The sequence below is a fragment of the Etheostoma spectabile genome, chromosome 12 (genome assembly GCF_008692095.1).
Source record: "Etheostoma spectabile isolate EspeVRDwgs_2016 chromosome 12, UIUC_Espe_1.0, whole genome shotgun sequence".
Taxonomy (NCBI): domain Eukaryota; kingdom Metazoa; phylum Chordata; class Actinopteri; order Perciformes; family Percidae; genus Etheostoma; species Etheostoma spectabile.
In genome coordinates, this window is record NC_045744.1 from 8748169 (window position 1) to 8766594 (window position 18426).

The following is an 18426-nucleotide window of genomic DNA, read 5'->3' on the forward strand; positions in this document are numbered from 1 at the left end:
ACAGGTAGCTTCAATTTTGTGATGGTTTTGGGTGTTTATGGAATTTGTAGACAATTAGAAAAATATAAAATGTCATCACACCTTAACAAAAATGGCTCATGCATACAGAGTTAATGTGTAAACATATCACACATTACAACTAAAACAAGGATATTGAGATAAGTGCAGAACAAGTTGCCCTTATTCACCTTTACACCTGTGTAACTATAAAGTAAAAACATGACATGAAGTATTGACAGATCTCAATCTTTTATTGGAGACTTGAGAAAGTGGATGCATGTTGAGGTAAATGTTACAAAACTGTGATTAGAACAATTTTTAAACTGGCAAAGCATGACTTGGAATATCAGTTACTATGGTTCTTGCATGTTTTTAAGGTTCTAACACCACTCACGATTATTGTCAGTGTAAGCCATATCTAAATGCAAAATAATTTTGGCTAAACAACTGCATCTGTAGCATACTTATGATCTCACTGGGATGTCGACCAACAATTAACATTTGTTTCTCTCAGAGTGTCATGTCAGTGTTTTACAATCAGTGGCGGATATCATGGCGGACTTCTTCCTCATCCTCTATTTCATCTTCTTCATACTCGCCCATCTCATCAGCGGTAGCATCCTGGTACTGCTGATACTCAGACACCAGGTCATTCATGTTGCTCTCGGCCTCCGTGAACTCCATCTCATCCATTCCCTCGCCAGTGTACCAGTGGAGGAAGGCCTTTCGGCGAAACATGGCTGTGAACTGCTCAGAGATCCTCCTGAATAGCTCCTGGATGGCCGTGCTGTTGCCAATGAAGGTGGCGGACATCTTGAGGCCACGGGGCGGGATGTCGCAAACGGCGGTCTTGACGTTGTTGGGAATCCATTCAACGAAGTAGCTGCTGTTCTTGTTCTGCACACTCAACATCTGTTCATCCACTTCTTTCATTGACATACGGCCGCGGAAGATGGCTGCCACAGTGAGGTAGCGTCCATGACGAGGGTCACAGGCTGCCATCATGTTCTTGGCATCAAACATTTGCTGCGTGAGCTCGGGCACGGAGAGGGCGCGGTACTGCTGGCTGCCCCTGCTTGTAAGGGGCGCAAAGCCCGGCATGAAGAAATGCAAGCGGGGGAAGGGCACCATGTTGACAGCCAGCTTACGGAGGTCAGCGTTGAGTTGGCCAGGGAAGCGTAGACAGGTGGTCACCCCGCTCATGGTGGCTGAAACCAGGTGGTTGAGGTCTCCGTAGGTAGGTGTGGTCAGCTTCAGGGTGCGGAAGCAAATATCATACAGGGCCTCATTGTCAATGCTGAAGGTCTCATCTGTGTTTTCCACTAACTGGTGGACAGAGAGAGTGGCGTTGTAGGGCTCCACCACAGTGTCAGACACCTTCGGGGAAGGCATGACGCTGAAGGTGTTCATGATGCGGTCGGGGTACTCCTCACGGATCTTGCTGATTAGCAGTGTACCCATTCCTGAACCTGTGCCTCCGCCCAGCGAGTGGGTGAGCTGAAAGCCCTGGAGGCAATCGCAGTTCTCGGACTCCTTCCTCACCACATCCAGCACCGAGTCCACCAGCTCAGCTCCCTCAGTGTAGTGACCCTTAGCCCAGTTATTTCCTGCTCCACTTTGACCTGCATGATGCATGTAATGTTTAAAGACAAATTATGTTGAACGAACAATGGTGTCACTTTCTGCTTAGGCATACTTTATAACGGATTTATAAGTTGTAACAAACATCTTTATTGATGGACTGGCATAACATTTTGTCTAGACATTCTTGGTCCCCAGGGGATGGATCCTAATGAATTTGGTGATACCCTAACTTTTCCTTTAGCGTCACCATGAGACATGACATATGTGGTTTTAAGTGAAATATCTCAAAAGCCATTGGATTGCCATGGAATTTGGTATAGACATGCATGTCCTCTTCAAGATTATTTCTTATACCTTTTGTGAACTCTTGATTTCATGTAGCGCCATCATAAGGTCAAATTTCAATTTGTCTAATATATTATCAATCACCTCCAGCTTATTTTGTATTCAGTACCAATTAGGAAATCCAAGGTACAATGCTAAAAAGCTCAATCAACATATTACCTTTGTCATTGTTAGCATGTGCCCTGGCTGATGTTAGCATTTACCTCAAATATGGCTGTAGATTCTTAGTGTTAACAACCTGGCAACCCAAATTGTGTTCTTCTTGATGTAAGGATCTATTGGGCATTAATAAATTGTGTATTATCCATTATTAAAACCATTTGTTATATTTTCATAAAGTATACCTTGTTAGAAACAGGCACTCAAATACCTTATGTCATTTATTATGAATGTGAAAATAAAATGTGCAATGATTAGTAAATGCCCATGAGTTATTTAGCTCCTTCAAGACCCAGACATGGTAAATTATATTTCTGATTAACTATAATTCTGTAATTGGGAGGACTGCAGCATCATCTCTAAGTAGATATATCATCTTGAAGTAGATTTATATTTTTTGCTGAGTCACCATGAGAGCTGTCTCCGTCTGACTCAGCTGCACATGGACAATGTATCACACTACTAGTCCATCGTGGAGAAACTGCGAGGCTTTGTGCTGGAAAAGTACATTGCTGGACAGTGCTGTCAGGTGAAACTAAGCACAGCTTTACAGGGTATGACAGCAGCTGCTGACACACACATATTGTATGGGCAGTTGATTCAGGGTGAGCACTGACATCATGGTTTAAACGTCTACTCACCAAAGACAAAGTTGTCGGGCCTGAAAAGCTGTCCAAACGGGCCGGAGCGAACTGAATCCATGGTTCCTGGCTCCAGGTCGACCAGAATGGCACGAGGGACATATTTGCTGCCTTTGGATGAATAAGAGCAGAGGATAGAGGGACACAGAGAGGTGATGGATGGAAGGGTGGAGTAATACAGTATATCGGCAGTCTCAGTGTGCATGAAGTCAGAACATTTGTATTAAACCATGAAAAAACTCTAAAGAGTATTTTCTCCATAATTATACCCATCTTAAAGGATAAATACAGCAATACTGTTCGTTAACGTAATCCTTTAGGTAAACAGCCTTTTGTTTAAAGGATACTACAGCCTGTGCTCAATCTGGGAAAAAGCTTTCGAATTGTTTTTTTTTTTTTTTTTTAAATTTCATTTTTTTTAGACTGTTAAAAACCCTTTTTTTGCAAACAAACTGCTTTTCGCTGCTGCACTGCTTCTTCTTAGACCATGGGGGTCACAAAGTTCTGAGCCGCAGAATGCATCCAACAAAGCAAACTTTCCTACCCATACCTCCTTTTTTTTTTTCCCCCCCCCCTTGCTTTTGTAAATTTTTAATGCAAACCCATATCCGTCCATTCTTTTTAAATTTTTAAAAAACAAATTTAATTTTGTGAACAACAGTGACCCCGTGGTTTTCCTGATGCCCCGGCCCTGCAACATAAAAAAAAAAAAGATCAAAAAAAAAATGCTTTCGCCGGGAAAAAAGGGTTTGTGGTTTTTGGAAAATGCTGTTTAGAATAGATGTCCCCCCTGCAAGGCCCCTTTCCCTTTATGCAAAAACCAATGGGGTAATCTCAGTCCGTTTCCCATACCGAGATCGGCCCCCAACTGTTGGCCTTCTCTACAGCCTCTTTTTAAAGAAAAAAATCCCCTATAGGGGTACAGGGGCTGCTAATTATGGGAAATTGGGTTTTTTGGGCTGTTTAAAAGGCGGGAAAACACGCAAAGCAATTTTCGATGGGCCCTTTAAAAATGCCACGCAAATAAAAACTGATTTCGGGGATGACAAAAACACAGTGACTTGGGGCAGCTATACAGAATGCAGGGTACGGTCCCCCAAAAAGAGAAGAGAGGGGAAAAGAAAAGCGAGGGGGGAAGGAGAGAGAGGGGAGAGGGGGAAGATTTAAACAGATTCCCCCTCCTAATTTTTCCCCGCCTCATTTTTTGGGACCTCTTTCCCCTTGGCCCAAAATTGGTTGGGTGGGGAGCACCCTGTAGCATTCAAAAGAGGGGCTGTTTATTGAAAAAGGTAATTTAAGGATAGGAGCACTGGAAAAAAAAACTTTTTGGAATGATAACTATTTCCCGATACCAAAAGTGGTTTTTTTAAAACTTTAAAACTTTTTCCCCTTTTTGCTTTACCTGATGCCTCATTGTAGTAGACATTTATCCTCTCCAGCTGCAGGTCACTGTCACCTTGGTAACTGCCGGTTGGATCGATGCCATGCTCATCACTTATCACCTCCCAGAACTAAAATGGAACAAACAAAATCATATGAACTTCAGTTGTTGGGGTCATTTAGCAACATAACGTGGTGTGAAAACGAGCGTAGCCTTCTATCAGGCCCTATTTTAGTGATTGCGCATCGGCTTGGTGACTAAATGACACGCAACAGCGGGGGCCACATCACTGCACAGCCCAGCTGAACCGCACCCTGCACATAGGTTACATAAATAATACATAATCTCAATAAAAGATCTCAATATCTCAAACTAAAACACGGAGATGGTTATTTAAAAATGCCCAAGAGACGCCAAACTAATTTTTAAAATGACTCGAGTCCATAAATAAAAAAAACAAAAAACAAAAAAACTAAAACATGAACACGTGGCACGTCCCGCATTAAAATTAGAAGTGTGTATCTCCCTTCTTAAATGGAATGACAATATTCATACCTTCGCCCCAATCTGATTTCCACACTGTCCAGCCTGGATGTGAACGATTTCCCTCATGGTGCGTTACTGATGCGGCCACAGAGCGTCCTGTCTCGACTTTACGGGCGTCCAGTCTTCAGTCCCTTGCTGTTGTGTTTCTCAAAATCTGCACCACATTTCTAGAGCGAGTGCTGAGCCGGCGAGATAGATAAACGTGCTGCGGGTCAGTTGACGTCACACACAGCGCAGCATCCCAATATCCCTGTCTGCCAATAGGAGCGCTCGGCTTTGATGCAGTGGTCTGGAGGATCATGCCGCATCATCCTCCTGACATCACCCTGTCCCATTCAGGAGAAATGGTGCCTTTTTGTGCTGATTCAATTAGGACTGTGTGAACAATCCTACAATGTTCAGGAGTAATTACCCTGTAAAAATAAGTCAGTCTGTTTCAAACTTCTGGTTGAAAAACATAATTGGATGTTATTCAGATTAGGCATTGTTACCATAACTCATAGATGTTTTTATGTTGTAGTTTGAATAATGCAGACGCTCTTATGAGTTGAGAAAATTCTGCAGGGCCGGATTAACTTGCTACAAAAATGAGCTGTGGTTGTCCGTTGAGCCCTGGGACCTACACATTTGGGGGGGGGTGGCAGTTGCTCAGTCCATAAGGGGTTGGGAACCGGAGGATCAATGGTTCAAGTCTCAGTACGGACCAAGGTGTGGATTGGTAGCAGTTTACCTCCTTGGTGCTGCCAGGTGCTGTTGAGCAAGGCACCGTAATATTCCCCAACCCATTTTGGCTGGAATCCCAGAAACCAAGCAGTATTTCTACCCTCCCCCAGATGTCAGTGGGATAGATATTATAGCATAATAGCATAATATTAACTGAAATGTTAAATAGATATTTAAACTAGATTTTAACACATGCAGGGCCCCTCTATAATCCAATCCAATCCACTTTATTTCTATAGCACATTTTACAAACACAAAGTTACCACAGTGTTGCAATACAGGTCCTCAAGATTGGGTAAAAAATTGGCCCTTGGTTTGCAGCATGGCTCCAGGGAAGGCGGTTTTGGTCTGATGTTGGTCCACCACTGTGATCCAGACTGAAACGTTTTAACACGGTTTGGATGGATTGTTGGATTGCCATTACATTTATTAGACATTCATGGTGCACAGTAAATGAATCCTAGTGACTTTGGCGATCCCGTGACTTTTCCTTTTTCCCCACTAAAGGTGATTTGAGTAAAATGTCTCAACAGCTATCAAATGGATTGTTGAAAAAAAAAAATAGTAAATACATCCATGTTTCCCTTAGAATGAATTGTAATATTCTTGGTGATCCCATTATTTTTAATCGGGTCAACAATTTGAATTTGTCCAAAACTTTGGTGTATGACCAAATAGGTTACCTAGGAAACTAAGATGGTCAAACATCTGCGTGGTAGCATTGTCATTATGAGCATATTAGCATGCTGGCGTTAGCATTTAGTTCAAAGCATTTCTGTGCCTAAACAGCCAGCATGGCTATGGACTATAAGCTTTGTTAATTGTGCTCTATTGACACATTTCACCAAACAAATTAGTTAGTAATTATATATCGTGCAGCAAGGGAGGACTCGCACACAGAGCACACAAAACAGATTCAGACTAGTTTGGATTGTTTCAGCTCAACCCTTGTCAACTACTAATCAATCATATCACCACAAGTAATTGGCAGACAGAGGGTGCCCCTGAGGGTTTAGGACATTGGCTCGGTTGGTAATCCAGCCTTTGAAACAAAATAAATTTTTAATAGCAAACAGTCATGCACTCCCTGTTTTATTGTTCTTTTGAAAAAGGTACAAGCCCTCCAGCCAGCAGTGGAAATATGTGACTGCCGTTTTGCCTGGGATCTACTTTTAATAAAATCCATGTTATAAAATGAATCACTCGGGTAGATCCATAGTTGATCAATAAATAGTGGTTTATTTTAACAACAGGTATGGCTTATATACAAGTGCATTATGTCTGTTAAAACAAAATGAAACCAAACAATCAGAAATTATAAATGGTACAATCCATGGTTTTTACATTCATTCAAATCTCCCATCAGGACAATCTGAGTTGCACAGTTGAGAGAAGCAAAACCTGAAAGTGTACACCGGGGAGTTCATCTTGGTTCAAAACTATTCATTAGTCCATGTTATGATCCTTCATCTTAGCAACTCTGGGCGTTTCCACACGACAGCTATTTACAAAGGCATAACCACTTGTTTTTTTTTTTTTTGCTTTTCCAAAAAGGTCACTGTCTCCTGGTCCACCCTGTCGCTGGTGCTAACATTGCTTTGGATCGCTTTTGCAGATTTTTACTTTAATTTTACTCCAGATAAATTACTCTTAATCAGCACCGTGAAATAGCTGCATGAGAGTTGTGAAAATGGAAGCAACAGATCTGGTTGTATTGTGCTGTGTCACTGTCTTTACACTGGTGCTGCATGTGCCTTTTTGCAATGCACAGTTCAATTTCTGCAATACACATACTGAGACATAGAGAACAATACTCACAGACAACACGGACTCAGAGTAATGTGAAGCTACTGACCACTACAGCCAACCCACTCTTTACTGCAGATGCCAAGAATTCCTTAATACATCCAGTGTCAACACTCTCGTCCACAAAGTACATTACATTTGGGTCTATTGCAAAAATTAATGAGTTACAAGTAGAATATACTAGAATTTCTGTATTCAAAGTCCCACTCCTTTTTCCCTTGTTTTTTTGTTGTTGTTTTTTTTTGTTTTTGTTTACTGTCAAGCCAAGCTCCATTCAATTTGACTTCACATGATCGCAGGGCATTGTGCTTTGAGGCTTAGCAGCATGACATGTAAGACATTAAATGTTCATAGGAATCTTTCACTAAATGGAAGTTTGTTGACTTGATCTATTGAAAGATCGATGATTGAATTGAGAAAAAAAAAAAGAGCTTTCATACTTTGATTCAAGTTGCATTTGAGGAAAAAACAAAAAACAAGTAGATTAGCTCAATCATTCAGACAGCTAAAAATATGCAGTGTCTTTGTCAGCGCACATTTGACTTAAATGAAAGCAGAAGAGGATTTTGGTGAGCAAAGTACCTGGAAGGTTCTTCATAAGTACCACCAGATGGTGTGAACGAAACAAGTCTGGTGTTTTCTTTGACTCCTTAATGACACCTTCATGAGATCACCAATACTCCCTGGATGAATGTAATATGACATACCGTGAGAGAGTTTTATCACATTTGAACTGACAAGACATCATTCACTTGGCTCTTGAGTTTTACAGTAAAGTGTAATTATTATTATGTATCATTATTAGTAGTAGCATTGTTGTTGTTGTTGTAAACAGTGGCCTATCTATAATCATACATCTTTCTCTGACAAACATTACAACCTCCAAAGCATGAAGTGTGTAACTACAACTGTCAAGTTCCACATAAGTCAAGTATAACGCAGGCTTTGGAAGAGAAAGTGCCTCCTTAAGCAACAGTTTGTCAATTTAATATTATGACTATGTTAATCTACCTATAAATAAGGATTTGACCTGTATTTTAAAATGTCTTCTTGACACATTTATGATGTATTGCATTCTTTTTTTTTTTAAGGTAAACTTAGTTGTGCATGAGCATGTATGAACACATTGACATACGTACATAAACTACGTTAATGCCAGAACATGATTTGGAAAACACACTAAAAAGGTTAGCTTTGCTGCGACAGTTGGCAATCACATCGAACATTTTGTCATCCATTGGTTTCATTTCAAAAATAGCTTTTGTGTATTTTTTAAGGTTTGCTTTTAAGGTTTGTTTTGCTGACACGTTCACAATTGTTTTCATGCTTTGTCCCAACTGCAAAGAATATGGTGGCACCACACTGAGGTGCCACAAATACTGTAAGAATGTAGTATAGCTTTGTACAATAAGGGCACGCCATGGGAGATTATTCAAAATACTTTGAATATTAAAAAAAAAAGACTTAATCAAGCTCAACAACTAATTATGCATTTACTTACAATATCACATTTACAAATAAAAGCATTTGCATACCATAAATTCCATTGACTGAAACGATTGGAAAAATAAAAGTTTTTTTCAGACTGACAAAATATGGGTTATTCTTTCTCTAATATCGGTTCATACAATGAACCACTTGTTCATGAAAGCAATTTAGCAATCTCAGTCCCAATTATAATTCATTAAATGGTGATATAGCTTTCAATCTTTCAATAATTTGACAAACAATTTACTACTTATTTTGTATTTCTGAACTTTGGAAAAATGGTTCATCTGATTCCCGTTGATCCACATACAGTCTATGGCAAGGGACTGCACTAAACAGTATTTCCTCTAACAGGCAAATACTCCTATACTCGTTTTTTTGGCACCATGTCTACATTTTATTTTGGTCAGAGTTGTTTTTGGCGTTGGGTTTAGAAAAATCACTCCAATTTGGATTGTTTACCTCTGTAACGACAACAAGTATGTTGTAACATTCAGATTCTTTTGTCCATACAAGTAAGGCGATATTTTTGTATAAATATGTTAGACAGACATTTCAGTTGAGCAAAAGTACCAGTGATTTAATTTCTGTTTGTTTGTTTATAGCATCATTGTATTTATCACCAGTTCTCTGTGATTGTGGATATAGTTGTAAGTCTCTTTAAAATGACAGACAGTGATTTCCCATTCATGTACATCAAAGTAGTTTATAGGCTGGTGATTTCCAGTGACACTTAAAAAGAGCAGAACATACTGTCACATTGTCACAAACCAGCCTCTGGCACTCTCTCACTTGTGTGGTCTCATTTATTGGCTAAATGCAGGAAGGGGGGACATTGAGAAACATACAGCATCTCTGTAAGACATGTCTACTCAACTCCAGATTAGGACAATCTTCAGTAAGTGCCTGAAGTCTGAGTAGGACAGTTTGTGCCCCCCTCCTCGCCCCCTTCCTGGTTATTCGTGTGGCGTGGGCTGCTTCCTCGTGCAACCGTAAAGCTTCATCTCCTGACTGCAGCACTGGATCATAACAATGCCACACCATTGACAGTGTTGTTTTCTGTGCTGGCACTGTCCCTGATGGAAAGGACACCAAAGTCTATGGGGGAGGAGACGGTGCAGTCCATTAGAGAGGGGAAAGTTGCGTCTGTAGCGCCTAAATCTGGGATGGAAGTTGCTCCTGAATCTACAGCGAGGGATGCAGCTGAATCCTGCGTGGGCTGAATAGTCAGAGTGGTAGATTCCGGAGTGGAGGTGTGCAAAATGTCTGTGACGGGGAGAATGGTCGGAATCGGTGCAGTAGTGTTGAGAGTATCTATGACAGGGGAAGTTGAATAGGCCGCTGAGGGTGTATGGCCTGATTCAATGGGTGGAGGGGGAGTGGGTGATGGGGAAATGGTGACTGGACTAGGGGGAGTAGGGGAATGAGGGGATATGACATTATCACAGGGAGAGGTAGAGTCTAACTGTGGTGGTTGGGGGTCTATGACAGTAGGTATGGGGGAGTCTCTAGGAGTAGATGTAGATTCTTCCACTATTTCTAACTTGATAGGAATGTCAGAGTGTGCGCTAATAGAGGGTGGAGGGTCAGTGGAAATGTTGCAATCTGTTATCGGAACAGGAGAGGGGGTAGGGGATGGAGGGGGGCTGTCATCTATAGATGAATTAAGGGAGTCTGCTAAAGTGGCATTAGTGGCCTCTAGCAAAAGTGGGTCGAATTTCGGGGCTATACTGTCTATCTCATTTCCCGCTGTGTTGGGGGATTCTAACGTGGAGCTAGGCGGGGGCTCGATGATGGGTGTGGTGCAGATCAATAGGGAGGCAGGCACAGTTTGAGGGACCGGGGGAGTGCAACGGTCTAATGGAGGGGAAGGGGTAGTGGCTGACTCTTTTGTAGGGGAAAGACCAATGTCATTCATTTCAGGAATGGCAGAATCTGTCAATGACTCAATAGATTCCAGGACTTCTGCTGGAGGTTCTTCGGCATCAGCTAAAAGTGGGTCTGTGACGCATGGGGGTTTGTGTAACGGAGTGGAAGACAGCAGGTGCTCTCTACTGGCATGTATGATGCCATCTTTGCCCAGGGCTGTGATGGGGGTTGTGGATAAAGCTAAAACTGAGTGACCGTTGGGGTCTTTAAGCTTAGGCTTACCAGGGTGCACCTCCATGAATGTGGGAGCAGACATATTTCCGACCGACAGAACGGTCAAATCAACAGCTGATGAGGCGGTGGAGTCCATAGTGGACACTGCGGTGGCGGCTGCTTCGTGGAGCGGCGTGTCGTGTACCCTGGTGTAGTCCCTACTGCTCTCGGATTGAGTCAGTAGGAGACGTTGTTCTCCAGGTTTCCTCGGTGGAAGGAGAGATTGACGGGTGTAGCTCTCGCCATCAGCCAGGGTCTCAGGGAGGGGCTGGAAGCGCGTCTCAGGCAGCAGGAGAATGCAGATGATGCAGATTAGAGTGCAGCAGGCAAAGATAATATGGTGAAGAAAATAGCCCTTCTGATTGTGGAGCTCCATGATGGGCGCAGTCAGCATGCCAAAGCCGGCGCTGGCTAGGACCAGGCCCAGCCCACCACCCCTATGGTGAGATGGAAAATGTTATCACATTTTAAGATTTATGACCACAGATACCTTAAAACCTCAACATGTTGTACTGAAATATCACCTAATTCATTCATATAAAAAGAGAAGATCTCTTTAGTTTTTCTTCATTCTTCTGTTGTTGTATGCTGCATCACTACCAAATGCCCTCCTCTACATGGAGTCCCCTTCCTCTCCTGCAATTGCCTAAATTCACCACCAGAGGCCACCCTTGGAGCACCGCCAGCAGTAAAACACCCTTTACATAACCCCAGATAATGAGCATCCAATGCTGTGTCATATATTCTCAAAGGGGATGGCTAATTTGTACAAGATGTGGATTACATTTGACACTGAACTGTGAGAATCTGTTCAATGATTCCATACCCTCCTTTAACAGGATGTGGAGCAGCTAATCCATCTCTAGGAACATGTGATGCTATGGACACCAGCCACTGGATCAAGTTAATTATAAACGAATCAGGACAATAAAACAGGTGTAGACAAAACACTTAACATGTCAAAAATGCCAAAACTGGAACAAACATGTACACATTGTGGACTAATCCCCTACTTGTTCCATGACAAACAATGTGCAATACATTAAAAACAGCTGTTACTCTCCTCAACAGTAAGCACATTTTCCACATTGCATCACCCCAAAGTTTCACTGGGCCTACCTGATCACAGTGGGTGTGATCTCAGCACAGAAGAAGATGCTCAGGTTGCTGACTGCTTGGGAAGAGAACATGCCGATGATGGAGAAGGCGATGGAGAAGTTCTTATTCAGCGTACCTGAGCTATCTGCAGACAAAGCAGGAGACACACAATTTGTATACAGTAAACTGTGTAGTCTGTAAAAGGCATATTTAAGGGCTTGGGGGCTTTGAAAGATAATATTGCAGCATTTAGCATTATGTAACAACATACAGAGAAGAGACAATGGGTTGCTGGGAATTTAAAGGGGAGAGATCAGGTTTTTTCCGTATTTTCTGGCATATCTACAATGTTATGTTGGATTCTTGTGTCAAACGTTCAAATAATGGAGGTAAATGCATTTTAGAGAAATCCCCGTGAGCACGTGAAACGTTCAGATTTTCAACTGTGCGGATTGGCTCTGCTGCGTGTTGGCTCCGTGCTCTGCCGTCCTTCAATACCAACCAGGTTCAGATTTGTTGCGGAACGGCTGCGGCCATGACTGAGAGCTTCACGTATGATCGCGCAATATAATAGCCCTTAGCCTTGAGAGCCTTGGATTCTGTGGAATCTTTTAAAAAACACCTCAAGACACATCTTTTTAGACAAGCTTTTAACTAGCAATATGCCTTAGTATACTATGTGCTGCTGTTTATTTTGTTTTTTACTGTAAAGCACTTTGTGACCCTTCTTGTCTGTGAAAGGTGCTATATAAATAAAGTTTACTTACTTACTTACTTACTTTAGGATGTAGTTTCTATAAACCGAGCCACAAACCTTTGACCTGTTGACTTAAGGCCTGTCTCTGTCCATTATGACATTTTCAAGGTGTAGTGCAGGGAAATATGATCTGCCGTGAGCACGGATTATTACTTTATGAAAATTAATTTTTATTTATGGTTTTATTTTGTTTCTGTGCTCGACTTTCTGTCCCGCACAATCTGCGGATCCCGCATAAGCTCTGTGTATTTGCTCCGGAGGGCTAAGGATCACCGGAGCTGGGACGGAGTCGAAATGGAGTCGGAACACAGCCGTTCCACAGTCAGTGAAAATACACACATTGACTTTTATTGAAACCTATTGGCTCCGCCGCCGTTCAGCAGCAGATCCGCAGCTGTTCCGCAGTTGGTGGAAATCGGGTAAGCTGGCCTTCTATGATTGGTTATCTGCTCCAGGTAGGAACTTTTTTAAGCTACTGCTGTGTTAACATTGTCACATGTAGCTACATGCTGCAGCAGTAAACAGTGTCATCTTGGCTGCCAGTGTGGTTAAATTGTTCCCAACTCCGGGTCACATTACTCCTTAAACAGTTCTGGTTATGGTGTATCTGGTTTAAAAGCCTTAATCTGCAATTTGTGACTGTAGAAAATGCTGCTATATTCCATTAGTGTCCACTGCTAACTATAGTAGCTTCATGCAAACGGCAGTTTATGTTGTCATCTTTGCTGTAAATTAGTTAAATTCTTCCCAATTTCGGGTTTTGTTACTCCTTGTATATGCGATTGGGTAGTGTCTGGTTAAGAAACCTTTTAGTGTGATTTTCGATGGTAGAGGGAATAAATTCAGCAACTTAAATATTAAGTTGCTGAATGCTAACGCCACATAGCTGTAGTGGCCAATGTTGATCATTTCTCCACAATTTCAGGTGACTTTACTGCTGGGACATGTCCGTTTGTGTAGTATTTGGTTTAGAAGCCTTTATTGGAGATTTCTCATGGTACAAAGTCCTGCTATTTACTGCGTTGCAGTAGCTCCAGCTGATACAAGTTGTCACTTCCCGATGTGAGTCGAGTGCAGATGTGGGTTGCGCATGCTCAGATTTAAACGGTTTATGATTGTTTGATTGCTAACATTAGCTCAAAATGCCATTCAAGTGACAGGGCATGCCTTGTGTCATACAGAAATTTGTGAAATCCATAAAATAATAAACGTTTCTCATTACAAACAATAACAGAAGATGGAAATCATTTCAAAAACGTTTTAGCTGTCTATGATTGTTTGATTGCTAACGTGTAGTCCAGTTTTACTGTATTGACATTACAGAAGTCTCTTGTTATTATCTTGAAGGCTACTTGTCGCAAAGTGGCGCATGCACAACTCACATCTGTACTCACTCACATAGGTAGTGTCACTAGTGAAACAACAGCATAGGCTGCGGAGGGAAGTACTGATTCCAGAAAACACTCTAGCCAATCAGAGCAGATGGGCTCCTACAGAGCGCCTCATACAAATAGTTTTGACTTTAAAATCAACATCCACAAAGCCAAATTGCTTATGTTATCATTATCTAGCTTATTCTTGTTTCCTTTCTGCGTTGCGAGTTATAGTAACGTTAGCTGGGAGCTTCATTAGCTGCCCTATAGCTGTCAGAACTAGCATCGACTTCATAGATTACCTTCTAATATCTGTATTCTATAACGTGAAAATCTGCAAGAACAATTTTGCTTATAAAATCACTAAAATAGTTGTGACAGCACCGTTTGGCTTATGGCGTTAGCATTGTTTGTTATTTAGTTCATGCCAACTCGTCTCAGCTGTGCTTTCTAACAGGATGTCATTGTGCTAACCGTGCACCGTTAGCCTTTACAACAGAGCCGCTTCACTAAAGATACAACATTAGATAATGTTTCATTACAGAGTTTTCTGTTTGTCACTGTGTGCTCATGGTGGAAAATGAATGTAAAAAAGTAGCGTGCAATGCCCCGTAACGTAGGTCCCCTTCAAGGCCAGGCTGATGTTGGAAGTCCCGCTAATGGACAGAACGTGTAACAACAACCACATGCTTATAGTGGCAATGACAATGCATAAGCCTTAATAGTGTAGTACATATTATTTAGCAGGCTGCATTTGAGCATTAAACATTATTGGAATATGTAAAAAAAAATATTGACAGCTCTAGTTTGAATACAGTGTTTTTTTATGAATAAGACGTGTTGAATTTGGCATAAAGTGGATCAGAGGACTGTGCTTCAGCTCTTGCTTCCCACAGAGGGAATAGTAAGGAGATGATAAAGACGTTGATAAACTGATGGGAACAGTGAAAGAAGGCTATTTGGGAGATTCACAGCTGGATAGCAAAGAGATCTGTTCAACACAAGGGGGATGAATTAGTGAAATGCTAGCCATAATTAAATCTAGGACTTCATTATGTGTCTCTGCAGGGCTTGTATATGCCTAATAAAATACTGCAGGATGTCTGTTTGCAGCACATTTCCTAAAAGCTCATCGAGATAATGCAGCAACCAAGATGTAAGTGGTTTGACACAATTCAATTCACACTTTGAAGGAATGTGGAGCTGATAAAAATTATATATATATGCAAGAGTACCCAACTCAAATACTGGACTCAAGGAGAATAGAAATAAAGACATTATCCTACCTATGTTCAGATGGTCACTGTACTTCCCCAGCACTAGAGGAGAATGAGAGAAATGAAAAGATATGTATCATTGAGAGATTCAAAGCAAAAAATAATTAGCATCAAATGTGCTCGAACAGTAAATTAAAATCTGGAGTAAAACATTAAAAACAAAATCAGACACATTTTAAGCAAAGCTTGTCAACATACACAGTTACAACACAAACTTCAAAGGGGAACATGAATCATGAGCATAACCTTGACGTGTTGACTCAGGTTAAACATTACAGCTCAGTCATTTGAAACTGAATAAACTGACGTGTGTACAGTTTTGATCACCTAGAACACTTTTTAGTACACATTGACCCCAAAAAGTTTGTAAACATCTTCAACTACTCCATTAAAAATCCATGAAAGTAAACTACGATCTTGCATGATGTAAGCTACTGTACGTGTAGAAGACACAATCAAGATAGCGGAAATCAGTATTATAAAAATAAAGAATTTTCAATATCAAAATATATCATTAAATGAAAAGTCAATTAAAAAATTATGTATCGGGGCATTTGCAACAACTTCTGCCATTACTTTTTAATTAGCTTGGAATCATATACCGAATAAGCTTGGAATCATTTACAGAATTTTGTAAGGTGCTATGCAATATGATCATATTGTGATCATATAGAGATTGTACTGAAATTCAATAAACAATACTGATGACTCATTGTCCAGTCCTAACACTATGACTACAGCTTCCTCACAAACTGTGTCAGACCTTCCACCAGATCTTACTACCCTACGTATTCATTTCATTGTTCAATAGTTAATTGAAGTACTTTCAATACGATTTAACATACACTTTAAAGATGTGTCACAAATGTGTTTTATTTATTAAAAAGGCTAAACAATTCCCTAAGTGAGAGAGGTACTATTGTTTTTAGCAAATAGGAGTAAATAATAATGCATTTGTTGGGGACTATTGTCTGCCATGAATGAACACATGTTTGGTGCACTGGTGAGTTTTTCCAGGAACAGGACTCAAAACATCAGTCACATGTTCATGGTAATGACAAAGCATGTCCCCTTGTGCCAAATTGGGGCTGATTAATATTTATAATTAAAAAAGAAAAAGCTTTTGGACAACAATGGAGCTCTATCTATTCTATCTATTGCCAGTTTTGGTCTTTTCATTGTATTTGTTGGTGATAAGAAAAATATAGAATAGTACCAGCCTGCCACAGATATTCAAAGCCAATAAACAACATCCCTGTGGTATTTTCTTAAGTGGACATGTCATCCTCATAAAAGTACTCACAATTGAGCAGGCCCAACTGCAGCAGTGACGCCAGGGCAGTGATGATCATAAACATGAGAAGGCCACCCCGCCGGCCCATTAGGCCCACCGCCGGGCACAGCGCCATGCAGGACGCCAGCGCAATGCCTGCCATTGTGTAATAATCTGCATAGAAGTTATGGAACATGGTTGTCTCCTGAGCTTCGGGGTCCATCATGCTGCGAGCAAAGCAGTGGTGGATCCCATAGCCTGTTAGCCTGTTGTGTAAAGAACATACACAGGTCTAGGTTAGGGGATACTAGGACAGTAGGAGAGAAATAAGTGAATGGTAGAAAGCAAAAAATAACTTAAAATTGATCCAAGCAAATCCAAAAGATGAGAGGTTGGGAGAAGGCAGAACAGATTTATCACATTTTCTTTTATCTCTACTTCTCTCAAAGACACTGCACCTATGTAAACACTGACTTACTGACACACAGGCACACACCCCCGAGCGTACACAAAAACAGGAGTCGACATTCACACAGGCTCTCTCCTGGTTGTCTAATGTTTCATAAGGACAGAGCTCATGTAAAATGTATGCTGACTTGGGGAGTTAAGGACACCATGCACTGAAGCTGGGTCAGCCTAGCTGGAGATGAGGTCTCAGATGGAGGAGAGAGAGGAGAGATCCCAGCGGACAGGATAAGAGAGAGCAGCACACATACAGTTTGAAAGGGCAAAAGCATTGAGCGCTACTGATCAATGCTGTATCAAGCTTCCAGGTTAATAGTGCTAACTCGTCTGACTGGCATTGCCTCGCCCCGACACAGACATACAAGCACACACTCCCTTTTTCTCTATCTAGTTTTCAGATCCTTACACACAGATAAGCATCTTGACATATAAATGTTCCAACTGATTTTCAAAGTACTGATGCAAAAGGAACATACGAGTTGACGCAGAGCACAACAATATTCTTCCACAGGTTTCTCGTCCCGACCATTTTCACAATGCACGTCTTCTTGGGTTTCTTTTGAAGAGCTCTCTGCAGTTCTGAAAACAAGCAAACATGTTAATCCTTGAGTCTGACCGATATCTGACTGTTGAGGCCCATATCAATATTTGAGCATAACATCTAAGTTATTCATAATTTTCAGTCTAGAAATGCGTGTGTGAAATGAAAGTGTGGTCATTTTGAGGGGTCTAAAGGGCAATAGTCAACAGTGTATATAAAATAGGCTACATTTCTGCCCTGCTCATTTTGGACACTGCATGAAAGCATTTTTTTTTTTTGGGCTTCATGTTTATTTACTATTATTAATTATCATTATTTAACCTATGTTGTCGCATCACTACGTATACTTATTTCTGTATAAAGAAACTATAACTTGTGTTGTGTTCTTGTAAGTATAGGTTTTTCTCCCACAAGTTTACATCTATGTTATAGTTTATGTATTATGACTGCTATGTAAATTAGGGGTGCACAAATAAATCTTTTTGTTAATCGGCATTGCAATATAACCTTGTGCATAAAAACACATTGCGAAAGACACTCAGGGATATTTTTTGTAGTTAAAAGACAAAAAGTTAGATAATAATAACAATAAGTCATAAGACAATGGCATTTTAACATTTAACTATCCATTCGTGTTCAGTTCCATGGTTACTTTAAAAGTTTTTTTTAGTTCAACAAGCAATTTGTTGGACTTAAGCAGTATACTGAAATTAATTTTTTTTAATCTGTTTATCGATTGCAAGTAATATTGTAATACGGTATAGCTTAATCGCATCTTTTCATCATTCTGTACAGCCCTAATGTAAATAAGAAATAATTCTATAAAA

The 18426-nt window shown here is 40.8% G+C and overlaps 2 protein-coding genes across 4 annotated transcripts in view; both read right to left on the reverse strand.

Annotated features, from left to right (window-relative positions):
• Positions 1-230: 230 nt before the first annotated feature.
• On the reverse strand, positions 231-4921 carry LOC116699168 (tubulin beta-2A chain). Of its 2 annotated transcripts, XM_032531614.1 has the most exons (5): positions 4666-4921; positions 4131-4240; positions 3083-3090; positions 2730-2840; positions 231-1622 (listed from the first exon to the last, which is right to left on the reverse strand). In XM_032531614.1, exons 1-5 carry the CDS (start codon positions 4720-4722, stop codon positions 538-540), a joined length of 1371 nt encoding a protein of 456 aa, XP_032387505.1. In that variant the 5' UTR covers positions 4723-4921; the 3' UTR covers positions 231-537. The 2 variants fall into 2 exon arrangements, with proteins under 2 accessions (XP_032387505.1, XP_032387506.1); XM_032531615.1 differs by lacking the exon at positions 3083-3090 and having other exon boundaries at positions 4132-4240.
• Positions 4922-6597: 1676 nt separating this feature from the next.
• LOC116699169 (solute carrier family 22 member 23) overlaps positions 6598-18426 on the reverse strand; it is a 36512-nt gene continuing 24683 nt past the window's right edge. For both annotated transcript variants that reach the window (XM_032531617.1, XM_032531616.1), the window contains 5 exons: positions 17535-17637; positions 16624-16859; positions 15330-15362; positions 11935-12058; positions 6598-11252 (listed from right to left, as the gene is read on the reverse strand). In XM_032531617.1, the coding sequence (XP_032387508.1) occupies positions 9698-11252; positions 11935-12058; positions 15330-15362; positions 16624-16859; positions 17535-17637 (2051 nt within the window). In that variant the 3' untranslated portion in view covers positions 6598-9697. The remainder of the gene's footprint in view (positions 11253-11934; positions 12059-15329; positions 15363-16623; positions 16860-17534; positions 17638-18426) is intronic.